The sequence below is a fragment of the Mastigoproctus giganteus genome, chromosome 9 (genome assembly GCF_048544385.1).
Source record: "Mastigoproctus giganteus isolate SK-2022 chromosome 9, ASM4854438v1, whole genome shotgun sequence".
NCBI lineage: Eukaryota > Metazoa > Arthropoda > Arachnida > Uropygi > Thelyphonidae > Mastigoproctus > Mastigoproctus giganteus.
Genome location: NC_143583.1, coordinates 101887131 through 101911720, shown reverse-complemented (window position 1 = coordinate 101911720; position 24590 = coordinate 101887131). Strand labels below are relative to the sequence as shown.

The following is a 24590-nucleotide window of genomic DNA, read 5'->3' as shown; positions in this document are numbered from 1 at the left end:
TACATATTTGTGATTGGTCAGATGAAAGGTTTTGAGATAGTTTAATAGTTGCTGGTTTATGGATTTCACCATTACTTTGGTTTGGCTTATGTTCCTCATCTCTGGACAAATTCAGTGGAAAAGTTAAGTGAAAATCAAGTGTTGTTCTGGACATTTCTAAGACTTGATAGCGTTTGGGATAAAGGCTTTCTAAACAAGTTCCTATCTTACGGATTGCTGAGTGTTTTTTGCAGTTGGGTGTTGAGAGAGAGAGCGTGTGCACTCTCTTTTGGCAACAGAATATATATAAAAAAAAAAAAAAAAAATCCCCTCCCCCTTTTTTAGCTCAAAGATTAAATCCATGTATATAATTACAGGGGGACTTATCTTTAGAGGTTAGGTTCTGGATACTGGGCATCTGTGACTGGCCAGTCAAAGGTCACTCATTCTCTTATGATGTCATTTTTCTTCTATTACTTTCCTGGATCTCCTGATCACAGAACTGGCAGAGATTCTGAAATGTTGATACTGGTAACAGTGGTAAATAATTACAGTATAATAGTGTCATAATTTGTAGTTTTCTCTTAATGAAAATAAGCTGTTAAGTAAACAACTTTTGTAGAGGTTTAAAGGCATGATTTGAGAACAATTTTATTTTGTTTTCTTAGAATAAGCTCCCCAATACTTTGTAACTGATGGGGCGGGGGATCCACAAAAACTGGTACCTTCAGAACATGTAAATTAATTAAATAACTTGAAAATATGGTTTAATTTATTTCTTAACGATATACAGTAATACCCCGACTTATGCTACCCCGACTTACGCGAACTTGGAGTTACGCGGTTCTTGATTTTTTCGTTTGGCAACGCTGCCGCCCACTATCTTCAAGGTCGTTTTTCATATGTTATCGATATACGGTGCGACGGCAGAGAATGAGAGCGAAAGATGAACAAAATTCAACTTTGCTGCTTTTATGTTTTTTATATCAGTGAAGGGGAAACACATTTCACCATAATGTAACCTAAAAACCAACACAATTCCAGCTATCGGTATAATCGCAAATGCAATTAGATCGAGTTTACTACCAGTTTATAACAGATTTCACTAGCAGAAACGCAACTGGATTTTTATTGTTTTATGGTAGTAACCCCTAGAAATGTGAGGTGTTAATAGTGTATCTCTGCCTTTATGGTGTTGTTTATTCAGTTGCTACATGTGCGCAGCTTTGTTTATGCGTATCAAGCGTGCCTCCTCGTTTTGTAATTGTGCTTTATTCCCTAAAAAGGAGTAAAATACTTAAAAGGTGTGAAAAGGAAGCCTCCTGGTGAAGACACTGCAGATTCAGAGAGAAAAAGAAAAGCAATATCGATAAACAGAGGCGGACTGGATCAAAAATTCTTACCCGGGGAAAATTTATAGTGGCCTCATACTATGGTTTATGGCCAAAATCACACCGGCCTCCGGCCCACCGGGGTTTCCCCGGTAAGGCTTATGGCCAGTCCGCCTCTGTCGATAGAGAAAAAATATGAAATTGTGAAACGCTTTGAGCGAAATGAAAGACCATGTGATATTGCACGTGCTACAGGCCTAAATGAAGCAACGGCAAAAAGCACATGACAATTGCAAACTTGACAGGTTGAAAATTGAAAAGGGCTTAAAAATTTTAGAAAACATAGACTCCAACGAAGAACGCGTTATAGCTACAAAGCAAGGAATAAAAAAATTATTAGCTTGCTACGAAGAAATTCTGCGTGAAAAAAAGAAGGCGCTGTGTCGTCAGACGAATTTGTTAGATTTTATGAAGCCATCGACATCGAAATAACTTTTTTACGTAAGTCATTTGTTTTTTTTAATACATATTTTGTATTAATATGTATAAAGAACTGCAATTTTATTAATATTTTTCTTCTAAACTAGTGTTTTTGTTAGTCCTTGGTCCCAATTAAGCAAAATTTATATGTATTTATATGCAAAGTTGTACCCCGACTTACGCGATTTTCGTCGGACCCACCTATCGTGTAACTTCGGGGTATTACTGTATATAATTGTATAATTTTCTCTCTGTACTGTATGATACACATTATTTATTAATTTGGAAGAAACATTCAAGAATGCCCTCATGAGTAGCACAGTTGGTATAATTGCTGTTCTCCCACACACTGGCTGTAAAAGACCTAAGTTTGAAGCCTGTTGATGTTATGAGCAAATTTTCTGGATTTTTTCACAACATGGCTGAGTTATTTGGTCTCGAGCAATGGTAGAATGGTCCCTCCATCCAAGAAACTTCTGTTTTTCATCCACCAAACAAATAAATTGATCACAGACACATGCAACTTACAGGAATAATATATATGGTACAATATGGCCTAAGTTGCTTGTTCCCAAAATTCTACCATAACAACAATGTAAGAATGCCATTTCTGTGCATGCAGCAGAATAGTGGATCTGTATTAAAAGAATTCTGATTTATAAATGTTGATATGTATGGGTTTCTTTTTGACTTCTTTGCCTGTGTCATAAATATGTGTGAAGGAATTGCCATGGATGAATTAAAGCAACCCTCTCTTTCCATTGTTAAAATGGCTCTAGAATTAGTATAGTTCACTTGCTGATTTCTGAATAATTTCAATTTGTAAGGTCAGTGAGCATTTCAAAGCAGCTGTGTTAATTTTAATTACACAAAATAAATATATAGGTTTTGAGAGTTTGAACAAAGAGTTTGGCCCCGTTTCTAAATACACATCTGCTTTTTTGGCTGGGAGTGGAAGGGAGATATGAGAGCACAATTGGAGGTGATGCAGTTCAGGAAAGGATAGGATTTCGAAAGTAGTGAGAGTGGAAAATAGAGTTTAAGGTTTGATGGGTGGGAGAAGAAAAGGTTGAGAATTATATTTTTGGATGTTTATGATAGGCCTGATCTTATATTATAATTTGAATTCCAGTGAAATTGTCTGTTCTTTTAAGATTTTGCTTATCCCATGTTTGGGGAAAATTTCAAGCTTAGCAATATCATATTATGATAGAAGCCTTTTCAGTAAAAGATAATGTGTAAAAGATAATTACTCCTGCAGTTAGATTTTTTTTAACAAATTTTTAACTGTGATTCTGAACTACCAATCCATTTTAGTTATTATTCTAGAAGTTGAATTTCAGTTTGAGTGGACCTTTGAAGTGTAGGCTGCTAGGTGCAACACTAAGAACTTTGTGCTTTTCTAATAATTTTTTTATAATATTTTGCCTCTTTCTATTTTTGCTAATATTTTGATGAATCAAGTTGTGTTAAAATATTTCAAAGATTTCAGTTTTAATGCTATATATTTTCAGTTTTAAATGCACTGCTATATAATATCAGAATGTCACAGTTTATGAGAATAAGTTCTGGTATCTGTCTTGCTCACCTTTCAGAATATTGTATGAATTATCATCCTGAACATTCAGTTTTCCTGAATGTTACTTCACTGTTGCAGATATCGGTATGAACGTGGCTAGTCATTTTGTCTATTCACAAATTCAGTATTTATTAAGATACTTTTAAAATAGCTATTTCTACCAATGGGAACAGTCAGAAGCTACTAAATATCTTTTTAAGTGTGCTAAAATTGTAATTTAAAATAATAAAAATGAATTGTTATTATAGTTTTTTTCCCTCTTTTTCTCTTACAGTTTAGATCCAGAACAAAAAGATCAGCTAATTGAGGTCATAGAAAAGCTGTTATCTGATAAAACTACAGTAAGTAACACTATTCTTATAATTTTTGATTAAATATATAGTAGGTTTGAGAGGTTAGTAAAAAGACTAAGTATGTACAAGGTGTACAGTTTTCATAGTTGTCATGTAGCATTGGTCCACAAGGTTGGTTATAAACATTCTTAAGCAGCAATAGCCAAAGATGCTTGAGGATTTTCCTGCCCCTAATTGGACTGCCCCCTGGAAGTCTAAACCAAATTTGCATGAGAGTTCTGTGCAGAAGTGCACAGAACTGTGTGGTCAGTCTCTAGCATTTAAATTCTCTGCCTTGGTAAAAATTTTAGTAACAATCTCTTCTCGTCTGCCATGTAATGGCTCCTCCATAGCCAGGTGGGAAGGAGCAGCAGTGCGTAGCACACGCTTCTTGATTAGACCGGGGTTCGAGCCCGTCACCACCAAATACGAAGGATGCGGAAAGGTCAGGGATTGACCACCGCATATTCCCGGAGCAATATGGCCTTAGTTGCTAATGCTCCGAAAAACTAAAACAAACAAAACTGCCATGTAATAGAAGTTGGGTCATGTCTTTTGTTATTGATAATTGAAGAACCCTCTGAGGTTGGAAATTGGGAACGTATACAACTTCAAAGCAAATATGGACTAATTCAAAAGAAAGCAGCAATAGCCAAAGACAGAATTTATTTTAAATTTAATTATAAAATAAATAAAATATTTTAATTATAAAATAAAAATTTACATAATAAATATAGTTAAAATCCATAAAATCAATTAAAATATACAGAATAAAAGAATTAAAAGTATATTACAATAAAGCTAAAACAGAAATGCATAGAAGCTTTTGGTTACTGTGTGCAGCCTCAATATATGTACAAACATGAGTTATGTTTGTACATATATTGAGGAGAGAGGAGACCTTGTAAGTGCTGAAAAGGAATAGATGAATAAAAGTGAAGTTGGAATAGAGGAAAAGAAGGATCTTGTAAGGGAAGGAGGTAGATGTTAGGGTGCCTGCTGACATTACACAACATCAGAGGCCCAAAAACAGTGCACATGGGTACTGCAGTCTCTGTTAATTGTATCCTTGGTGTTACTAATGTTAGCAGATCCCAACCAGCAGTGGCTCTTAAAGCTATGCATATAATCTTTTACTTGGGCATCACTTGGAAAGGGGTTAAAACCAGTCTGCCAGTGATGTATAGTTACCACTGATTGGCCAAAATTGTCTTTTATTAAGTTGATCCTCCAAACAACAGATAGCCTTACCAATGTAGCTTGCATTACAATCTCTGCAGGGTATACAGTAAATGATACCACTCCTCTGCATAGGTGTTGTGGGTGTTTTCAGTTGAGGGGTATTTGTCTGTAATTTCCTGCCAAGTGTTTGTATAATGATGATATAGTTTTGTAAATCTTGGCTATACTCTGGGATAATGTTGGGTAGAAAGGAATGTGAGTAACACTGTCAAGGCAGGTCTCAGTGTCTGAGGATTGAATGTTGTATGAAGTAACTCTGGTGGTGTGTGCTGTGCTAAAAATAATTCCCAATAATTAAAGGTTTGCTCTGAAAAATTGTAATTAAATGTCTGATTTAATCTTATTAATTTATTTTTGTTTATCAAAAAGAAATTAATAGGATTTAACCAAGGTTTTTGTTTATATTTTTGTGTATCACTTGAATAATGTGACTGTGCTCTATCCATCAATGTTTGGGCAGTACTGTACCGTTGGGTGGCCATATGAAATTAATTGTAATTTGTGTATTGTCTTCTGTATGTGGGTTTATGGTGGACAAATATTAAATGTTGTAGACCCACCCTTTTTATCACAGCAACTAGAAATGGGAGAGCATGGTCCTTCTTGATTTCAATGGTAAATTTTCAAAATTTTGACTTGCTATTAAGGTAATCCAGAATTCTCACCTTGCTGCCTTGGGGTTGGGGGGATATAGTGAAGACATCATCAGTATACCTTCTTCATAGTGTAATGGAGCTAGGAAGGACATCAGATTCAAAATCCTACAAGATTGTTAAGGCACATGTATATTGCTTCACAGATGTCTGGAGCGTTCAGTTCTATTCAAGCTATGGTCAGTTTCAAGTCATTGACACATGCCATTCATGGTAGGTTACGGGAGATGCAAGTATATAAGTAGGTAACATTGTAGGAAATGTGGTCTTGTTCACTAATGTTCTGATTTCCCAGATACTGTATAAACTCTTGACTCAAATTGACTGTAAAGTCTGTTTTTGCCATAAGTGACTTTGAGAGTGGATATGAAACATGCAAGTTCATTGGGCAGATACCAATACCAAATTTAATTGGTCACTGAATAAGCAAACTTTTGGCCATAATAATAAGAGACATTCTTGGATTCAGGGGAGGCACTTATGGATTGGAGATATACAGATGTCTCTCCTGTTTACAAAAGGGGATTAAGGGGTTAAGTGAGTAATCACCTGTAAGCTTGACTTCTGTTCCGGGAAAAATAATGGAGTCAGTAGTTAAAGAAGTATTGCAGAATCATCTTGACAGAGATGCAGTTATATGGAAATTACAGTATGGATTTGCTAAGAGAATATCTTGTCTAACCAATCTGAATCTGAGCTACTATGCTGCAATAGCAAAGGAATTGGATGCAAAAAATTAATTTTGACATCACATACTTAAATTTCAGCCAAACTTTTGACTGTGATCCACATCAAAGACAGCTGTACAAATGGAACTGTGTAGCTTAGGGACAACTTATGATATGGATAAAGGGATGGTTGAGTGGTAGACAGAGTGGTTATAAACAGACAGTTCTTTCCTTGGATTAATGTTATTAGTGGTATTCCTCAGGACTCAGTGCCTGGCCATTACTGTTTTCAGTATTTATTAACAATATTATAGAAGGCATATCAAGCCTATTAAGTGGTTTCCATAGTTGAGTGGTCAGGAGCAGGAGTGCAGTAGCACACGCTCTTTGAGTAGACTGGGGTTCAAATCAGTGACTGCTAAACATGGTTAATTTGCTAACCCACACTGGACCAGCATGGCAGATTATGGTCCATTTCCCTCAGCATGAATTGTTGAGGAGGCTTCCAGTGGATTGATAATGGCTGCAGTTTACCTTTTGTCAAGCCTATTTTCTAAGTTTGCAGGTGATATAAAGGTTGGCAGGGTGGTTATTGATAGAACACAAGGCATACTATTGCAACAAGACCTATAAAAATTAGGCAGATGGGCTGAGAAGTGGTTGTTAAATGCAAGGTACTGCATTTGAACAGCAGTAATCCCAGCATAACATACCAGTTGGGACCAAATTCAAGTTAGAGAGAATGAAAAAGACCTTGGGTAATTGTTCAATCAGATAAGAATCGTACTAAGCAGGGCAGATGGGCTACTAGTACAGCTCGTGGGATTTTGTCAGTGATATATAGGAATTTTTCCACAGGGATAAGGAATTGATTATCTAATTGTATAAAGCAATGGTTAGGCTGCTTCTTGAGTACTGGATACAGGTCTGGAAGCCTCATTTTAAGAAAGAAATGTTGGAACTGTTGGAATTGGTGCAAAGAAGCACAACAAGATTAGTCATGGACATAAAAGGATATTCCTACCATGAAACACTTCGGTGCTGCAATTTGCAGTTGTTTAATGGCATCCTTTTTCTTTCTCAGATCACACACACACACGATTTAAATTGAAAAGGTATGTTGCAGAATAGATGTGCAAAATTTTATTTCAATGAGAGAGTAATTGATTGTTGGATACTCTGTCATCTTTTGTTTTAGAGGTGGATAGTTGGAATAAATTTAAGGAAGCATTAGAAACATTATTAGAGAGTATGGATAGATTGTTTTTTTTTTTTTTTGACTGATACTGTGTAAGCTTGCTTCTTTGCATCATTTGCCAATATTAATACTAAATTAACTAAGGCGCATTTAGGGCTAGAGCCTCAAGCTGCGAACAAATTTGGAAAGTGCTTTAGCATCATAATACACAGCCATTTCTGAATAAACAGAAAATTTTTAAGGCGGCATCGTTTTAGGTTATATTTCATATTGTGAATACCTTCACAACGAGTTTCCATGATATTGCACTACTTCGAATAAGTAATGCTTCACCTAAGGCTCTAGGTGAAGCGTTACTTGAGGCTCTAGCCCTAAATGCACCTTAGTCTAAATACATCATGCACCATCAGGCATCTCTCATATTGTGGAGTTATACTTCATAACTGTTTTTGCCATCATTGCATCACTTGGGTACCTACCCACTCACCAAAGAAGGGCCAAATAGCCCTGAAACGGTGCCGTCTGTGTGGTGGTACCTATCTGAGAATAAGTAACATTAGTCTTCTCCTTAGGTGAAGCGTTACTTATTCAAAGTAGTGCAATATCATGGCAACTCGTTGTGAAGGTATTCACAATATGAGATATAACCTAAAACGATGCCGCCTTAAAAATTTTCTGTTTATTCAGAAATGGCTGTGTATTATGATGCTAAAGCGCTTTATACATACATAGTACTAAATTAACAAAAAAACAGTATGGTAACTAATTTACAGTTATTAACACGTTGAATACCAACTAAGAGTTAATTCGTATTTGCCGATTTGGCCCAGGATGCCGACCACGAGTTAACTCGGACTGGTATGACTTGCCTTTCAGGTGCAGCTACGAGTATATTCGTAGCAAATATGTGCAACTGATGGATGGTTGGCTTCTGGGATAAGAATGAAAAACCAACCATGGTGTCAGAAAACAGAATTTATTCACAAAAATAAATATTTTCGTGACATAAAGAGCCAGCTTCTCTTTGCGCACTGGACAATAATAGCGTGTACCGTGGTGTTTTTTTATTTCTTGTACAAACAAAATTTCTTATTTTTTTCAGTTGGTGTATAGCCAACTGAAATTCTAAATAATGAATTTTACATTCAGACCTAATCTTCTTTGGAATGTTTAGAATTTAAATTTTTCTCCAAAGATTCAATGTAACTTTTCCATCAAGTTACTGGTCCCACCATAAAATGCCGAAATTTAGAGAAACCCTTAACTTGATGGAAAAGGATGTATGCGTTATGCATATATATTTCTATAATATGTAATGCAGTTTTTTTTGGATATCTGATGGTTTTCTCTTAGTGCAGAATAATACGAGAGCGTTTGATCCGATTGATCTATGAACCAGGACTGTACGACTTGTCAAAAAGCTCTTCAAATTCCGAGTCACTCATATTACATAGAGCTCAAGCTCGTCTTCGTTCAGTGGTCTCTCCTTATCCATGTTTTAGGTTCTTTTTAGTACGTAACAAAGTACTAAATACAACGTACACGGCAAAGTCTGTGTCACTGCAGCAGATTAACGCATAGCACAGATTCATATACAGAGAATTCTGCAAGCTACAACATGTCTAATTTAATCGAGTTAACTCGTAGTTGGCTGCTGTGAAGAATTTTCTATTACATGCGCCAACTAGAGATAATTCACGATGCTTTTTTTACAACAATAAGCTTTTTTTTTATGAGTTTTGGCGATGAATATATATTATAATTTAACATGCCTAACTCAAATTGGCGTCAGAGACCAGTTTACCCAAATAAGCCTTGGCAGTCAACGTGTTAAACAGGTACCAAAAATTTATTATGATATTTATTATACTTATATGGAATTATATGAAAGAATATTAAACAGTGTTTATTTCCAGTCTGTGGGTACCTCAGGGGAAGTACCCACAGACTGGAAATGTGCAAATGTGACCCAATTCATAAAGGAGGATCAAATGGTGACACAAGTAATTACAGACCTGTTAGTTTAACTTCTGTTCCTGGGAAAGTAATGGAGGCACTGGTTAGAGAAGCATGGCAGGATCATCTAGATAAGACTTCAGTTATAGTTCAGACACAGCATGGGTTTGTTAAGGGGAAATCTTGTCTGACCAATTTGATTGGATACTATGATGTGGTCACAAAGGAATTGGATGCAAAGAATAATTTTGATATCATATACTTGGATCTTTCGAAGACTTTTGGTACTATTGCACTTGGAAGACAGCTGCACAAATTGGAGCAGTGTGACATTGGAGGCAAATTGCTATGGATAAAGGAATGGTTGAGTGGGAGAAGACAGAGTGGTAATCAATGGACACTGTTCTTCGTGGACTAATATTAGTGGAGTCCTCCAGCGTTCAGTGTTGGGTCCATTGTTGTTTTCTGTATTTGTTAATTAGCATTAGCATTAGTAGAGGCATTTGATGCAAGAAAGCAAGCTTATGCAGCATCAGCCAAAAAAAAAAAATAAATAAATAAAATAAATAAATAAATAAAAAATAACCACTTCCACTTCACCCCTCTGTTCGTTCGAAATACCTGTCCAGCTGAGCCTTAAACTTATTTAGGCTATCAACTTCCACGACAAGGGATGGAAATCTGTTCCACCAACCAACCAACCAACCACCCACCCACTGGCTAAAGGCAAATTTCCGCACATCTATCCTACATCTGTCTTTCCTCCATAAATTTCCATAAATTTCAATTTATGCCCTCTCAGGTGATTATTCTGAGCAAGAGGAAGAATTCCATGAGCATTGAGCATGCTCAAACCATTAAAGGCTTTATACGCTTCTATCAGATCACCTCGCTGGTGCCTAGTCTCCAGACACTGTAATTTGCAAAACTTAAGTCTTTCTTCGTAAGAGCACCCCTTTGTTCCATTCACTAATCTTGTTGCCCTTCTCTGTGCTCGTTCCAGCAGCTCTACATCCTTCTTGAAATGAGGCCTCCAGGCCTATATACAGTACTCTAGGTGTGGCCTGACCATTGCCTTATACAAGGGAATAATCACCTCCTTATCCCTGCTAGAAAAATTCCTATATATCATTGACAATACACCATGAACTACTCTTGCAGCCCATCTACACTGCTCAGAGAACTTCATATCTGCCTGCACAACCACCCCCAGGTTCCTTTCATTCTCTACCACTGTCAGTGTAGTACCACAGAGTTGATACGTTGCTCTGTGGGTGCTGTTTCCCATATGTAGTACTTTACATTTGTCAATGTTAAACTTCATTTGCCACCTCTCAGCCCATCTGCTCAACCTTTCCAGATCCTGTTGCAGCAGCATAGTGTCAGTAGTATCCTTGACAACCCTGCAGACCTTTGTATCGTCTGCAAACTTGGACATTAAGCTTGATATACCATCATCAATATCATTTGTATCATCAATATCATCAATATCACAAAGGAGGATCAAAGGCTGACACAAGTAATTATAGACCTGTGAGCTTAACTTCTGTTCCAGGAAAATTAATGGAGGCACTGGTTAAAGAAGCACTGCAGGATCATTTAGACAAGACTTCAGTTATAGCTCAGACACAGCATGGTTTTGTTAAGGGGAAGTCTTGCCTGACCAACTTGATTGGATACTATGATGCAGTCACAAAAGAACTGGATGCAGGGAATAACTTTGATATTATATACTTGGATCTTAGAAAGGCTTTTGATACTGTTGCACATGGAAGACTGCTACACAAATTGGAGCAGTGTGACATTGGAGGCAAATTGCTGCTATGGATAAAGGGGTGGTTGAGCGGGAGAAGACAGAGAGTGGTAATCAATGGACACTGCTCATCGTGGACTAATGTTATTAGTGGAGTCCCTCAGGGCTCAGTGTTGGGTCCATTATTGTTTTCTGTATTCATAAATGATATTGATGATGGTATATCAAGCTTAATGTCCAAGTTTGCAGATGATACAAAGGTTGGCAGGATTGTCAAGGACACTACTGACACTATGCTGCTGCAACAGGATCTGGAAAGGTTGAGCAGATGGGCTGAGAGGTGGCAAATGAAGTTTAACATTGACAAATGTAAAGTACTACACATGGGAAACAGCAACCCCAGAGCAACGTGTCAACTCTGTGGTACTACACTGACAGTGGTAGAGAATGAAAGGGACTTGGGGGTGGTTGTGCAGGCAGATATGAAGTTCTCTGAGCAGTGCAGATGGGCTGCAAGAGTAGCTCATGGAGTATTGTCAATGATATACAGGAATTTTTCCAGCAGAGATAAGGAGGTGATTATTCCATTGTATAAGGCAATGGTCAGGCCACACCTAGAGTACTGTATACAGGTCTCGAGGCCTCATTTCAAGAAGGATGTAGAGCTGCTGGAACGAGTACAGAGAAGGGCAACAAGATTAGTGAATGGAACAAAGGGGTGCTCTTACGAAGAAAGGCTTAAGTTTTGCAAATTACAGTGTCTGGAGACTAGGCACCAGCGAGGTGATCTGATAGAGGTGTATAAAGCCTTGAATGGTTTAAGCATGCTCAATGCTGATGGGATTCTTCCTCTAGCTCAGAAAAATCACCTGAGAGGGCATAAATTCAAATTGAGGAAAGACAGATGTAGGATAGACGTGCGGAAATTTGCCTTTAGCCAGCGGGTGGTTGGTTGGTTGGTGGAACAGACTCCCATCCCTTGTGGTGGAGGTTGATAGCCTAAATAAGTTTAAGGCTCAGCTGGACAGGTATTTTGAACGAACAGAGGGTTGAAGTGGAAGTGGGTTTTTTTTTTTTTTTGGCTGATGCTGCATAAGCTTGGTTTCTTGCATCAAATGCCTCTACTAATGCTAATGCTAATTTATAAATACAGAAAACAATAATGGACCCAATACTGAACCCTGAGGGACTCCACTAATAACATTAGTCCATGATGAGCAGTGTCCATTGATTACCACTCTCTGTCTTCTCCCCATCAACCACCCCTTTATCCATAGCAGCAGTTTGCCTCCAATTCCACACTGTTCCAATTTGTGCAGCAGTCTTCCATGTGCAACAGTATCAAAAGCCTTTCTAAGATCCAAGTATATAATATCAAAGTTATTCCCTGCATCCAGTTCTTTTGTGACTGCATCATAGTATCCAATCAAATTTGTCAGGGAAGACTTCCCCTTAACAAAACCATGCTGTGTCTGAGCTATAACTGAAGTCTTGTCTGGATGATCCTGCAGTGCTTCTTTAACCAGTGCCTCCATTAATTTTCCAGGAACAGAAGTTAAACTCACAGATCTATAATTACTTGTGTCAGCCTTTGATCCTCCTTTGTGAATTGGGGTCACATTTGCACATCTCCAGTCCATGGGTACCTCCCCTGAGTCCAAGGAAGCTCTCATAATTATGGCTAAGGGTTTGCTTACTTCCTTTGCTGCCTCCTTTAATATAACTGGATAGATCCCATCCGCTCCAGGTGCCTTTCTTGTGTTTATCTTCAAAAATTTCTCCTCCACTTTACTCTCAGTTATTACAAGATTCTCTAGCTTACTGCCAGAGCTGAATAAATATCTGGCATTCCCCTCGCTGAATAACTCCTCATGTGTGAATGTCGATGCAGAATATTCATTTAGTTTGTTAGCTACCCGAGCAGGATCATCAACAGTTGACCCATCGATATCAAGTGGACCAATCTGATTCATCCCCTTCCTTCTAGAGTTTACATAAGTAAAGAAGTCTTTGCTGTTTTTCTTTGCATCCCTTGCCAAAGATTTCTCGTAATCTGCCTTCGCCTGCCTAACCTCCTTTGTAACTTGGTTACAGTTCAACTTGTATCTATCATAGGCTTCTGTGTCACGTGTTAATTTGTATGTATCCCATGCATTTTTCTTCTCTGCCATATGTCTCATTAGTTCATCTGACATCCACTTAGGCCTAAACCTTGAACAATATTTCTTAGTTGGTATGTAAAGCCTTGTAGCTTCCAAGATAAGTTCTTTGAATGTTTCCCATTTTGAATTTGCTGTTGGTAACATCATCAGTTGGTCCCACTGTATAGAATTTAAATACTGTCTCAGTCCATCGTAGTCGCCTTTACGAAAGCAATAACCCTTCCCTTTGCCCCTAATGGTAGTTACCTCTTTGAGTAAACCTACTTCAGCACACTGTGATTACTGCCACCTAGTGGTTCATTTACCTGCAGATTCTTAATGCATGAAGAATCACTACTGATAATCAAATCAAGAGTATTATTCTCTCTAGTTGCTTCCCGAACATGCTGATGTAGAAAACAATCATCCAATAAATCCACAAAAGCCCTGCTAGTGTGTGAGTGACCAGCCCCCAAATTCCAGTCAATATCTGGGAAATTAAAATCCCCCATTATAAGACTCTCTGATTTACTGGCCCGCTCTATTTCCTTGTGCAGTTTCTTATTATACTCATCAGAGTCATTAGGCCTATAGCACACTCCTACTCTCAATTTTGATCTCCCAATGCTTATGTCACACCAAACTGACTCAACACTGCACTGTCCAGCGATGTCGACTGGCTTCGCTTCCTTGGATTTTATGTATTTCTTAACTAATAGCATAACCCCTCCTCCCTTCCTATCCTGTCTATCCTTTCTGTAGATATTGTACTCCCCAAATTCCAGTTCTGCATTCCTTATATCTGTGTGGCACCACATCTCTGAAATCCCAACAATATCTGACAATATCTGCCTTTGATGTTTTGAGCAATACCTCAAATTCATCAAATTTATTTACTAAACTCCTAGCATTGGTGTACACGCAAGTATACATGCACCTGTTCTTTTTCTTAGCTACCCTAACACAACCCATGAGTTTACTTTTACCCCAATGATTCCCAGCAGTCTCTGAAATATTCTGCATCTTATTTTCCAGGCTGCTGCTCATTCCAATAGTAGCAGTGCAAGAATCACTTTCACCTCTGCCAGTGGCTACTATTAATCTATTAGTCCTTGTATCCCTCCAATCTAGCAGTTTTCCGACCCACCTAACACTGCCTCGATAGCATCAGCAAACATTCTTGCACCCTTTCTATTTAAGTCTATCCCATCCCTGCAGAAGCAGTCTCTCCTGTTAACAAGTACAGTCCAGGCTGAAAAAAATTCTACCCCTTGAGCCTTGCACAATCTTTCCAGGGCCGAATTGATCGATAGGGCTCTCATCATATACCCCCTCCTATCATGTCTGGACAGAATTGCAGACACTTTCAAATTCAACCCTAATTCACGGCTTTTTTTCAACAGTGATCTGTACTTCTTAAGTAATTCCGGTGGTCTCCTACTCTTAATATCATTAGTGCCAACGTGTACAACTATATCACCTTTTGTGCCCTTAAAAGATGATATCCGCTCTACAACGTCATGAAACTTTGCCCCTGGCAGACATACCCTGGTCCTGTTCCACCTATCCTTTTTACAAAGCATGTTTCCCGTTTCCCTGACAATAGAGTCACCAACAACTACTAGTTCCTTTGGGACCAGCGCATTCTGCCTTGGGGGTTGACGCTGTGTTGCGTGTTGACCAAGTGTAAGCTCTGGCATTGGTGTGGGCAGCTGAGAGCTTGATGGGCCCTCACTTTTAATCCTTCGAGGGCATCCACCCTGTCCTTCAAGCTCTCATATAGGCCCATAACAACGCTGAGTTGTCGCCTGATTTCCTTACAGTCCTTGCATTGCGCACACACACAGACATCCCCCATAGCAGTATCATGTCCCGTAACCGACTACTCCACAAACATCAAGCAAGTAGTGCATTTTAAAAGGCTGTGATTCAGAGGGCAACTGCCCCCCCTCAGTTCTCCCCTGAGCCACAGCACTCCCATTAGCTTGAGCGCTTTGCTTTGCTGCTCTGGTGATGAAATTGATGATGATATATCAGGCTTAATGTCTAAGTTTGCAGATGATACAAAGGTTGGCAGGGTTGTGAATGACACTAATGACAGTATGCTACTGCAACAGGATCTAGAAATGTTTATTAGATGTGCTGAGAGGTTGCAACTGAAGTTTAACATAGAAAAATATAAAGTACTGCATGTGGGTAGCAGTAACCCCAGAGAAACGTATCAAATGTCCATACTACATTGAGGGTGATAGAGAATGAAAAGAACCTGGGGTAATTGTGCAGTCAGATATGAAGTTTTCTGACCAGTGCAGATGGTCTGCAAGAGTAGCTCATGGTGTCTTGTCAATGATATACAGGAATTTTTATAGGAGGTGATTATCCACTTGTATAAGGCAATGTCCAGGCCACACCTTGAGTACTGTATATGGGACTAGAGTCCCCGTTTTAGGAAGGATGTAGAGCTACTGGAATGAGTACAGAGAAGGGCAAGAAGATTAGTGAATGGAACAAAGGGTTGCTCTTATGAAGAAAGGCTTAAGTTTTGCAAATTACAGCGTCTGGACACTAGGCACCCGCAAGGTGATCTGATTGAAGTGTATGAGGCTTTGAATGGTTTGAGCATGCTTAATGCTGATGGGATTCTTCCTCTTGCCCTGATTAATTTCCTGAGGGGACATAAATTTAAATTGAGAAAGACAGTTGTAGAATAGATGTGTGGAAGTTTGCCTTTAGCCAGTGGGTGGTTGATTGCTGGAACAAACTTCCATCAGTCGTTGTAGAAGTTGACAACTTAAATAAATTTAAGGCAGAACTAGACTAACATTTGGAGTGAATGGATGGGTGAAATGGGAAGGGTTTTTTTTTGGCTGATGCTGTTTGGCTGATAAGCTTGCTTTCTTGCATCATATGCCTCAGCTTATGCTAAGTTACATGCAGCAGTGAGTGACGTGGAAGGCCCCTTCACTGACGAGTGTGATATTGGGGGGGGGGGAATGCACTCAACTGTTTCTTGTCATAAGAAACATAACGAAAAGAATTCCAATGAATTTTTTTTGAAAAATGAAAAGATTGTAATTTCTTTCTTCAATGTGCCTTGCAGCTGCTAACACAAAATGAAGAAAATTCATCTATCAGAAGCCACTCTGGAAACGGAAAAAACTGGTGTAAAACTGATAATACTGCAATGTGAAATGTGCATTTAATAAAAAAAAAGTTTGCTTTATTGTAATTGTTTTTAGGGAACAATATTGGTACATCACATTTTCCGGATGTATATTTTTTCTTCTAACGAAATTTCCAGAAAATATTTCTATTCATAGCTGTGTTATAGACTTTCAAAACTGGTGTCAAAGGAACTTAGCATGAACATTTGTAAAATCAAATGGTAGCAGTGGCGTAACCAGGGTTTTTTGTCAGACATTCACAAAAAAGCACCAATTGCCTAATGCTAATCTACCCATTATTTTTGGTTTTAAATAAGAGGTGCCTGAATATCTGTATTGCAAAAACGTTATATTAAACGTGTAAATAATAACAAACTAATTTATAAATGATTATTTTCTTAATGTATTTAGTATGGTTTTTTTTATTCGTTACATATATATGATATGTTGTGTTAATTATAAGTGTTACATATATATGATATCTTGTGTTAATTATGTGTTAATTATGTTGTAAGTGAGGCACTTGCCACAGGTGCCAGGGCGTTAATAAAATATGCTTTACATTTAACATTCAGTATCAAATTTCTACTTTCTCTCTAACCCAAATACACAATATCTTTTCTTATTTATTGTACTGTTAGGTTTTCACCATCTACAATGATACAAATATACCACAGCTATAGGTACAGTCAGTTCTTTTTTTGGGACGGTAAGGTGTACGGGCATCTTTATTAACAGTGAGGCGCCTCCCTAGCTAGGTGAGCAGGAGCAGCAGTGCGTAGCACACGCTTCTTGATTAGACTGGGGTTTGAGCCCGTGACCACCAAATACGGAGGATGCGGAAAGGTCAGGGAATGACCACCGCATATCCCGGAGCAATATGGCCTTAGTTGCTAATGCTCCTAAAAAAAAAAAAACAAAAAAAAAAAAACACAACCAAGTAACAATTAACAATGACATGTGATATTTGGATGCAATACATTTCGAATTTTGTAATATTCACTAAATTTTTTTCTCACCGTTTACCTACTATTCAAATAAGCTTATAGTTATTTAACTAAATTTGCATTTTTCATTGTCTATTGTTAAGATATTTGCTATATAAAACTTTATAACCGTTTTTAGAATTTTAAATTACTCAATTGACCTCTGTTTAACGAACTCCTTTATAGCTAATTTTTCTATTTAGCGAATTTTTTTGAATTTCCCTTGGTAATTACATTTAAAATAGTTTTTGTTGAGTGAAGAAAATTTTCATATAACAACAGATTAGGAGACAACTGGGTATGTACTGTTTGCATTTCTGGCCTTCAGGCAATTAGTGTTGCTGCTAAGCACGAATTCAGAGAGCTAAAGGGATTACCACTACCTGTAACTTAGTAGTACTTGTAAAACTTATCTGACCACCTGCCCCACATACCAAGAAGTCACGCTGGTGAACAGTCAGCAGATCAGGGGGTATTCCCAAATTCTCTAACAGGGCACTACTGTAAGTGCCCTGTTAGAGAATTTGGAGAGAGTGATTTTTTTTTTGCCCCCAGAAATAACAGTAGCCAACAAAAAATATTTTTTTCATACTTCTGCAATGAAAATATATGATTCTGGAGGAAATAAATGCGCTGATTCCAGAAATCACCATAAAAGGTCTCTATCACATCTACATCAAAAGATGACAACGTTTAATTTTAAAATGAAGGGATATATACATATAATTCAAGTTTGTAATACAAGTGTAAAAAATATTATACGTTCTCTATAACTCATTTAACTTCGAAAAAAATATCATAAATCGTAATGAAATCATATTTCAATAATATATAATCAGCATACCTGTAATTGTCCTTAAAAATGTTTGCTACTAATCGATTTTCTCTTGTATTTCTGCTTACTCTCCCTCACAAGGAACCAGCAGTAATCCCCCATCGTTACAGGATCCCAGTGACCTTGGTACCTCTTTTACATTGTGGAAATATCTTGATGAAACTGCTCCCCTTGTTCATCACTCACATCTCTCAGATTTTCGGGGAAAAATTCGAGATGGGAATGAGGAAAATGAATTTTCAATGACATTTGACAAGTCCATGTTTTTGTAGCACTTGAGTAAATTAAACACCAACATTTCATAGTTTTCTTCTTTCTTGTTACCCAAAAAATCATGTACTACCACCTTATATGATTGCCAAGCTGCCAATTCAACCTCCTTTAACTGGGTTTCAAACACATCGTCTTTCAGGAGTTTCCTAATTTGGTGTCCTACGAAAATTCCTTCCTTAAGTTAAGTTTGGCATATGCTAACTTAGGCAACACTTCTCAAGTATGCAAATCCTTTACCTTCTTTATTTAGTCCCTTCACAAATTTTTCATCAATCCAAGTTTGATGTGGAGGGATGGAAGAAGAACCTTGTTTGATTGCACTAAAGGAATATATTTTGCATTACATTGTCCTAGTGTGAACTCATCCTGCTTTTCCCAAAGTATCACAACATAATGTTCTTCTGTTGCATGGCTGTCCCACAAACACAAAAAACAACAATATTTTGTGAATCCCCCCCCTGCAAACCAACCAGAAAACCATTAATCTTAAGGTCACTGCATATGTTCCAACCATAATCCTGGTATTTTATAGCATGTAGAACCTTAGACATGCTTTCATTACTTCCTTTAAGTCAAACTGAATGAAACATAGTAACTGATGGAAATACATTGCTGTTATGAAGCAAAACTGCTTTTAAACTTAATTTTGAATAAACAGCAATCATCTAACTTATGCACGACACCTAGTTCTTTCAGAAGTCCGATAATGTCTTTGCTAAAAACACCTACTGTCCTCCAAATCAAAAATTTCGAAAACTTTTCATGTCTTTTTCGAAACAAATATTTATTCCTTCTGCGAGTATATTCCACTGCTATAACCTAGAACCTAACGGTTCAGCTTATTCTTTCAGAAAATTTAAGTCTGGAACCAAATCACTCAACTCATTTTGTTTGATTAAATGTATTTCACTACCTGAACTTACTGGCTGATAGTTGACATCTTGTGAAGTGTTATCTTCTGGGGAAATCCTCAACCTGAACTTGATCACTGTTATCTTCCCCACTACTGTTATCCCAAGTTTTGGGGGCACTGGTACTGGCAAATCGTCACTGTGTGGAATGGGTCAAATTGCAGAAGGTATACTTGGATTAATATACCTTCTAGATTATACGAAATTGGCATATTTTGGTAAAACATAGCTCCTATGTTTATAATTGTGACGTGATGTGAAACTATCATGGTGATCTTCAAAATCTATGCATGAAAATTGGTCAAAAACAGCATTTAAGTTCTTGGTGGTAAAAATTGTGTTGGCTAGTGTAATCATTTGTTGTTTTGCAGAAGTGTATCATCCACACTTTCCGTAAATTTTCCCTATCTCTGTTTACAGGTCACAGTACCTGTGTGTGTCCAACCAATACAAATACGGTAAATGGGAGATATAGCTCTCACACATTTTTTAAGCTTTGTAAGCTTGTATGTATTGCTGTGCGGGTCATTACGTTCAGCTTGGTTCTGGGTTTTGTGTTCACCTGGTGTTACTCGCAGATGAAATTGCATTATACTCGCATTGTTCCCTAATATATCAGTCACATTAGAGCAAATTTGCGGTGCGAAAATGTGAGTTATAGCAGAACTGACTGTATGTTAAAACAAATGTGGACTTTTTTTAATGATTTAAAAATCCAGTATACAACAAAAATTATCAAATATTTTTCAAAATAATTCTTAATATTGTACGCATCATGTACATATGAAAAAAAAATCTTATCTTAATTGTTATGTATGAATAAATTATTTTGAAATGTTAGTTAATTTATTTATTCTCACTTCTGATTTATTTACCATCTTTTACTCTATTTCTGAATGTTGAATTATTTTTCATTGTGGTCTGACTTTAGATTTATTTTATTAGGGTTTCTCCCACTTTCGCAGGTGTTCTGTTCATCTAAGAAGTAACACTCATTTCGGTAAACTCGTGTACTTTTTTTTTTACTCCTCCTCTTCCTCCTTTGGAAATTCCATTTCCTAAGGGGTCGTATTGGTTCCCTACTAGTTTTTCTGTGACTTTTCTTACGATGTAAAAGTTTGTTCAACACTAATACCTTTGCATTTGTGCATTTTCAACTTAGACTAGGGTTACCAGATGTCCTTGTTTCCGAGGACATGTTCTAGTTTTTAGGGAGTCCTCTGACGTCCTGTGGGATTTATCACTTGCATCCTAGTTTTTTATAATTTAAAAAAAATCATCTCATAATAAAATGAATTTTCATTAAATATTCTTTGCATTGCACCTTCAGTCAATATAATGAAATAAATAAAAACAATGTGTAGGTTGCATTAAGTGGACTGTATTATCTCAAAATTACACAGATCAAATTATTACTTTGCTACCAAGCCTCTCTCTCTTGAACTCACTGGCACTCCAACTAGATCAGAAACCCTTGTCGTCCTTATCAAACCCAACTTTTTATATATATGCTAATGGAAAGTATGGGACTCATGTCTGACTGTGGGAGGTGGCTTTGTCTGAGTAAACTCAGTAGATATGTAATTGGCCACAGGTGGGTTTCTGTTGAATCACTTTTGTAATTAATAAATATCATGTATAATGGTCTGCTTTTTGAATTTATTTAGTTCAAGAACTAGTAAAAATAATAAATAATAATAAACTTAGTCTTTTATTTGTTGTTTATTAGTGTATTATTTATTTTCAGCTTGTTGTGGGTAGTGCTGTAATGGCATTTGAAGAAGTGTGTCCTGAAAGGATAGATCTGGTGCACAAAAATTATAGAAAATTGTGTAATTTGTTGGTAGATGTTGAAGAATGGGGTCAAGTAGTCATCATCAATATGCTTACACGATATGCCAGGTCACAGTTTATTGATCCCAATAAGCATGTGAGTTATGAGAAAAATTTTATATATTTATAGTTACTATGAACTGCTAAGGTTATGTAATAACACCTTGTTAATTCAAAGTTGAAGTGGCAAAAAATACATCATTTTCAGTTTAAATGGGTTTGAAGTATATGTACAAGTTCAGAACATGTTGGTATTATTAATGAAGAAATTTTTAATCGCTCATTAACACTGCGGAATTTTGTAATTTTCAATTAAAATAGACATTTGTGAAGATTCAGTTAAGATAACATTTGTGCTGTCAAGAAATTCATTGAAATTCTTGCATAATATAATAGTAAGATTGCCAAGTTTTGTTTGCTGTCAATGTTTATACAGTTCACAGTACAAGCTATGCATAAATGTAAACTCTGTTTTGTTTATTATGTATAATTGTTCGTGTGTGTGTGTGTGTGTGTGTGTGTGAGAGAGAGAGAGAGAGAGAGAGAGAGAGAGAGAGAGAGAGAGAGAGAGAGAGAGAGAGAGAGAGAGAGAATTGATATTTTTAGATATTACCTACTCTCTAATATTTGTAATCCAAGCAAAAAAAAGTAACATTTCTCTCTTTTTTTTTTTGTGTTAAATCCTATTACTACACAAGCCATTGATCATATTAGAATAGCCAAAATGCCACTTTAGAACAGCTGAGAGTGGTAGACAAAAAAATGCCCAATGTCTGAGGTGCCTCTGTAGCAAGGTGGGAAGGAGCAGCAGTGTGTAGCACACGCTTCTTGATTAGACCCGGGTTCGAGCCCGTTACCACCAAATACGGAGGATGTGGAAAGGTCATGGAATGACCACCGCATATTCCCGGAGCAATATGGCCTTAGTTGCTAATGCTCCTAAAAACCAAATAACAGCCCAATGTCTGAGTACAGCTTGAAAAATATGTTTGATTACAGTTATGAAATTTTATCTTGGTTGTGGAACTAAATCTGTTTATTTTATTTTTTTATCTCTTTGTGCATGTAAATTAGTCACCATTTACTGAAGAGATTAACCATGGAAGCTGTGTGAAAGGAAAATATTACATACGCAGTTGTGTAATGAAACAAATAACACATAACAAAAAAAAAAAAAAAAAAAGCAGCAGCAAATGCACTCACTCTTCAGGGAACATAGGACAATTCAATTTGGACATAGAGGGTTTTTATATCTTTCATCTTGGCTTGGCATAGTAGCATTGAAAATGAGGGAAAGCCCCTGAAAAGGTTTCATCGTTAATTTCTTCTGTAAATAGCAACTTAATTTACACATAGAAAAATAGATTATAGCTTTACCTACCCACACTGAGTTCTTACTCAGCTGATCTAATATCAAACTAGATGGTTGGTGCAAGTACTCTGACTGGAATACTCACATAGATGAGGTGTGTTACAAATTTTGAAGAATGAATGGTAGTGCCAGAAGAGAGAAAGTGTCATATTTTTTGCATGGATTACAAGTATTAAACAGCAAATAATATCTCAAAATGTATGCATTTACTCTTTAGAGGGTATGTGCAATTATATACAATAAATCAACACAGCATTTGTTTTAATGTCCAGCTCATATACATTGAGCTGCATGTCCATTATACAAGCAAAAATGCAACTAGGCCAACTTTTGTGTGAATAATTGAAAAACATATCACATGCTTTGTTGAATTCCTTAAGAATAATTGTTAATTTTTTTAAATCTTCCAATGGGAAGGTCCTCCCTCCTTGAAGTACATTTATTATCATTCTCTTCATATTGAATGTGTACATTTGTACTTGATTGTTCATTATACCTGAACATGTACAAGTTCAAGTACAATGTTCGAGTACAGTGAAAGTGCTGGAAAATTGCAGGTTTTGTATTTTGTAACATAGCAGGGAGATGTTCCAGTGGAACTCAGACTAAAATGACTGTCCTGCCGAAAGAGTCATTTACTCTAATTGCATGCTATTTACTAACCAAGCCCTCAACAACTCAGGAGCTGACTGACAGATCCATCAAGCCCAAATAAGAGTTAAATTTCTATTGTGGAATTGTTGTGGATTCCAGCAAAATACTGTTAACATCAAGACCATTCTGCAAAAGCATGAAGCAGTTTGTTTGCTTACAGGAAACACACTTCCTTCACCATGTAAGGATAGAACTGGGGATGGGCCTGCTCATGGAGAAGTTGCTATCATTGTGTGCACAAGACCCCATTTCAACTTATACCACTTACTACTACCTTATGGTAGCATTTTTTTTTAACAGTCTGCTCCATATCTTTTCTACCTGGTACTGACATTTCCCAGACTGGTTTTGATGATCTCATTATGCAGCTGCCCACTATTACTTCTTGGGGATTTCACTTGACATACATCTTGTGGGGTAGTGCTGACATTAATGGAAGGGGATGTGTTATAGAGCATATGCTCACTGATAATGACCTCTCTCTTCTAAATGTGGGAATTAACATCTTCTTCTGCATACCTAGATGATGTGTAGGGTAGATGCCCTCGAAGAAATTAATATGAGGGGTCCGTCAAGCTCTCAGCTGCCCAACTCAATGCCAGAGCTCACTCCTGGGCATCAGGCAACACAGCGGCAATCTCCAAGGCAGAATGTGCTGGTCCCACAGGAGTTAGTTATCGTTGGTAACTCTATTGTCAGGGAGATGGGGAATATATTATGTAAAAAGGATAGATGGAATAGGACCAGGGTATGTCTGCCAGGGCCAAAAGTTGATGACGTTGTAAAGCATATATCATCTTTTAAGGGCACAAAGGGTGATATTGTTGTACACGTTGGCACCAATGACATTAAGAGTAGGAGATCTGCAGATCTCCTACTCTTAATGTCAGATAACAAGTACAGGTAAATGTTGCAAAAAAGTTGTGAATTAGGGTTAAATTTGAAAGTGTCTGCAATTCTGCCCAGACACGATAGGAGGGAGTATATGATGAGAGCCTTGTCAATCAGTTCGGCCCTGGAGGAAATGTGCAAGGCTCAAGGGGTAAAATTTTTTTCAGCCTGGTCTGTGCTTGTTCACAGGAGAGACTGCTTCTACAGTGATGGGATACACTTAAATAGAAAGGGTGCAAGAATATTTGCTGATGCTATCGAGGCAGTGTCATGTGGGTCGGAAAACTGATAGCTTGGGGGGGGTGGATTCACAGACTAAAAGGTTAAAAGTAGCTGCAGGCAATTCTTGCCCTACTTCT

At 37.3% G+C, this 24590-nt stretch overlaps 1 protein-coding gene across 3 annotated transcripts in view; it reads left to right on the top strand.

Moving 5' to 3' along the window:
• rb (adaptor related protein complex 3 subunit ruby) overlaps nucleotides 1–24590 on the top strand; it is a 445832-nt gene that overhangs the window by 96528 nt on the left and 324714 nt on the right. For all 3 annotated transcript variants that reach the window (XM_090381955.1, XM_090381954.1, XM_090381953.1), the window contains exons 6-7: nucleotides 3644–3710; nucleotides 21229–21411. In XM_090381955.1, the coding sequence (XP_090238081.1) occupies nucleotides 3644–3710; nucleotides 21229–21411 (250 nt within the window). The remainder of the gene's footprint in view (nucleotides 1–3643; nucleotides 3711–21228; nucleotides 21412–24590) is intronic.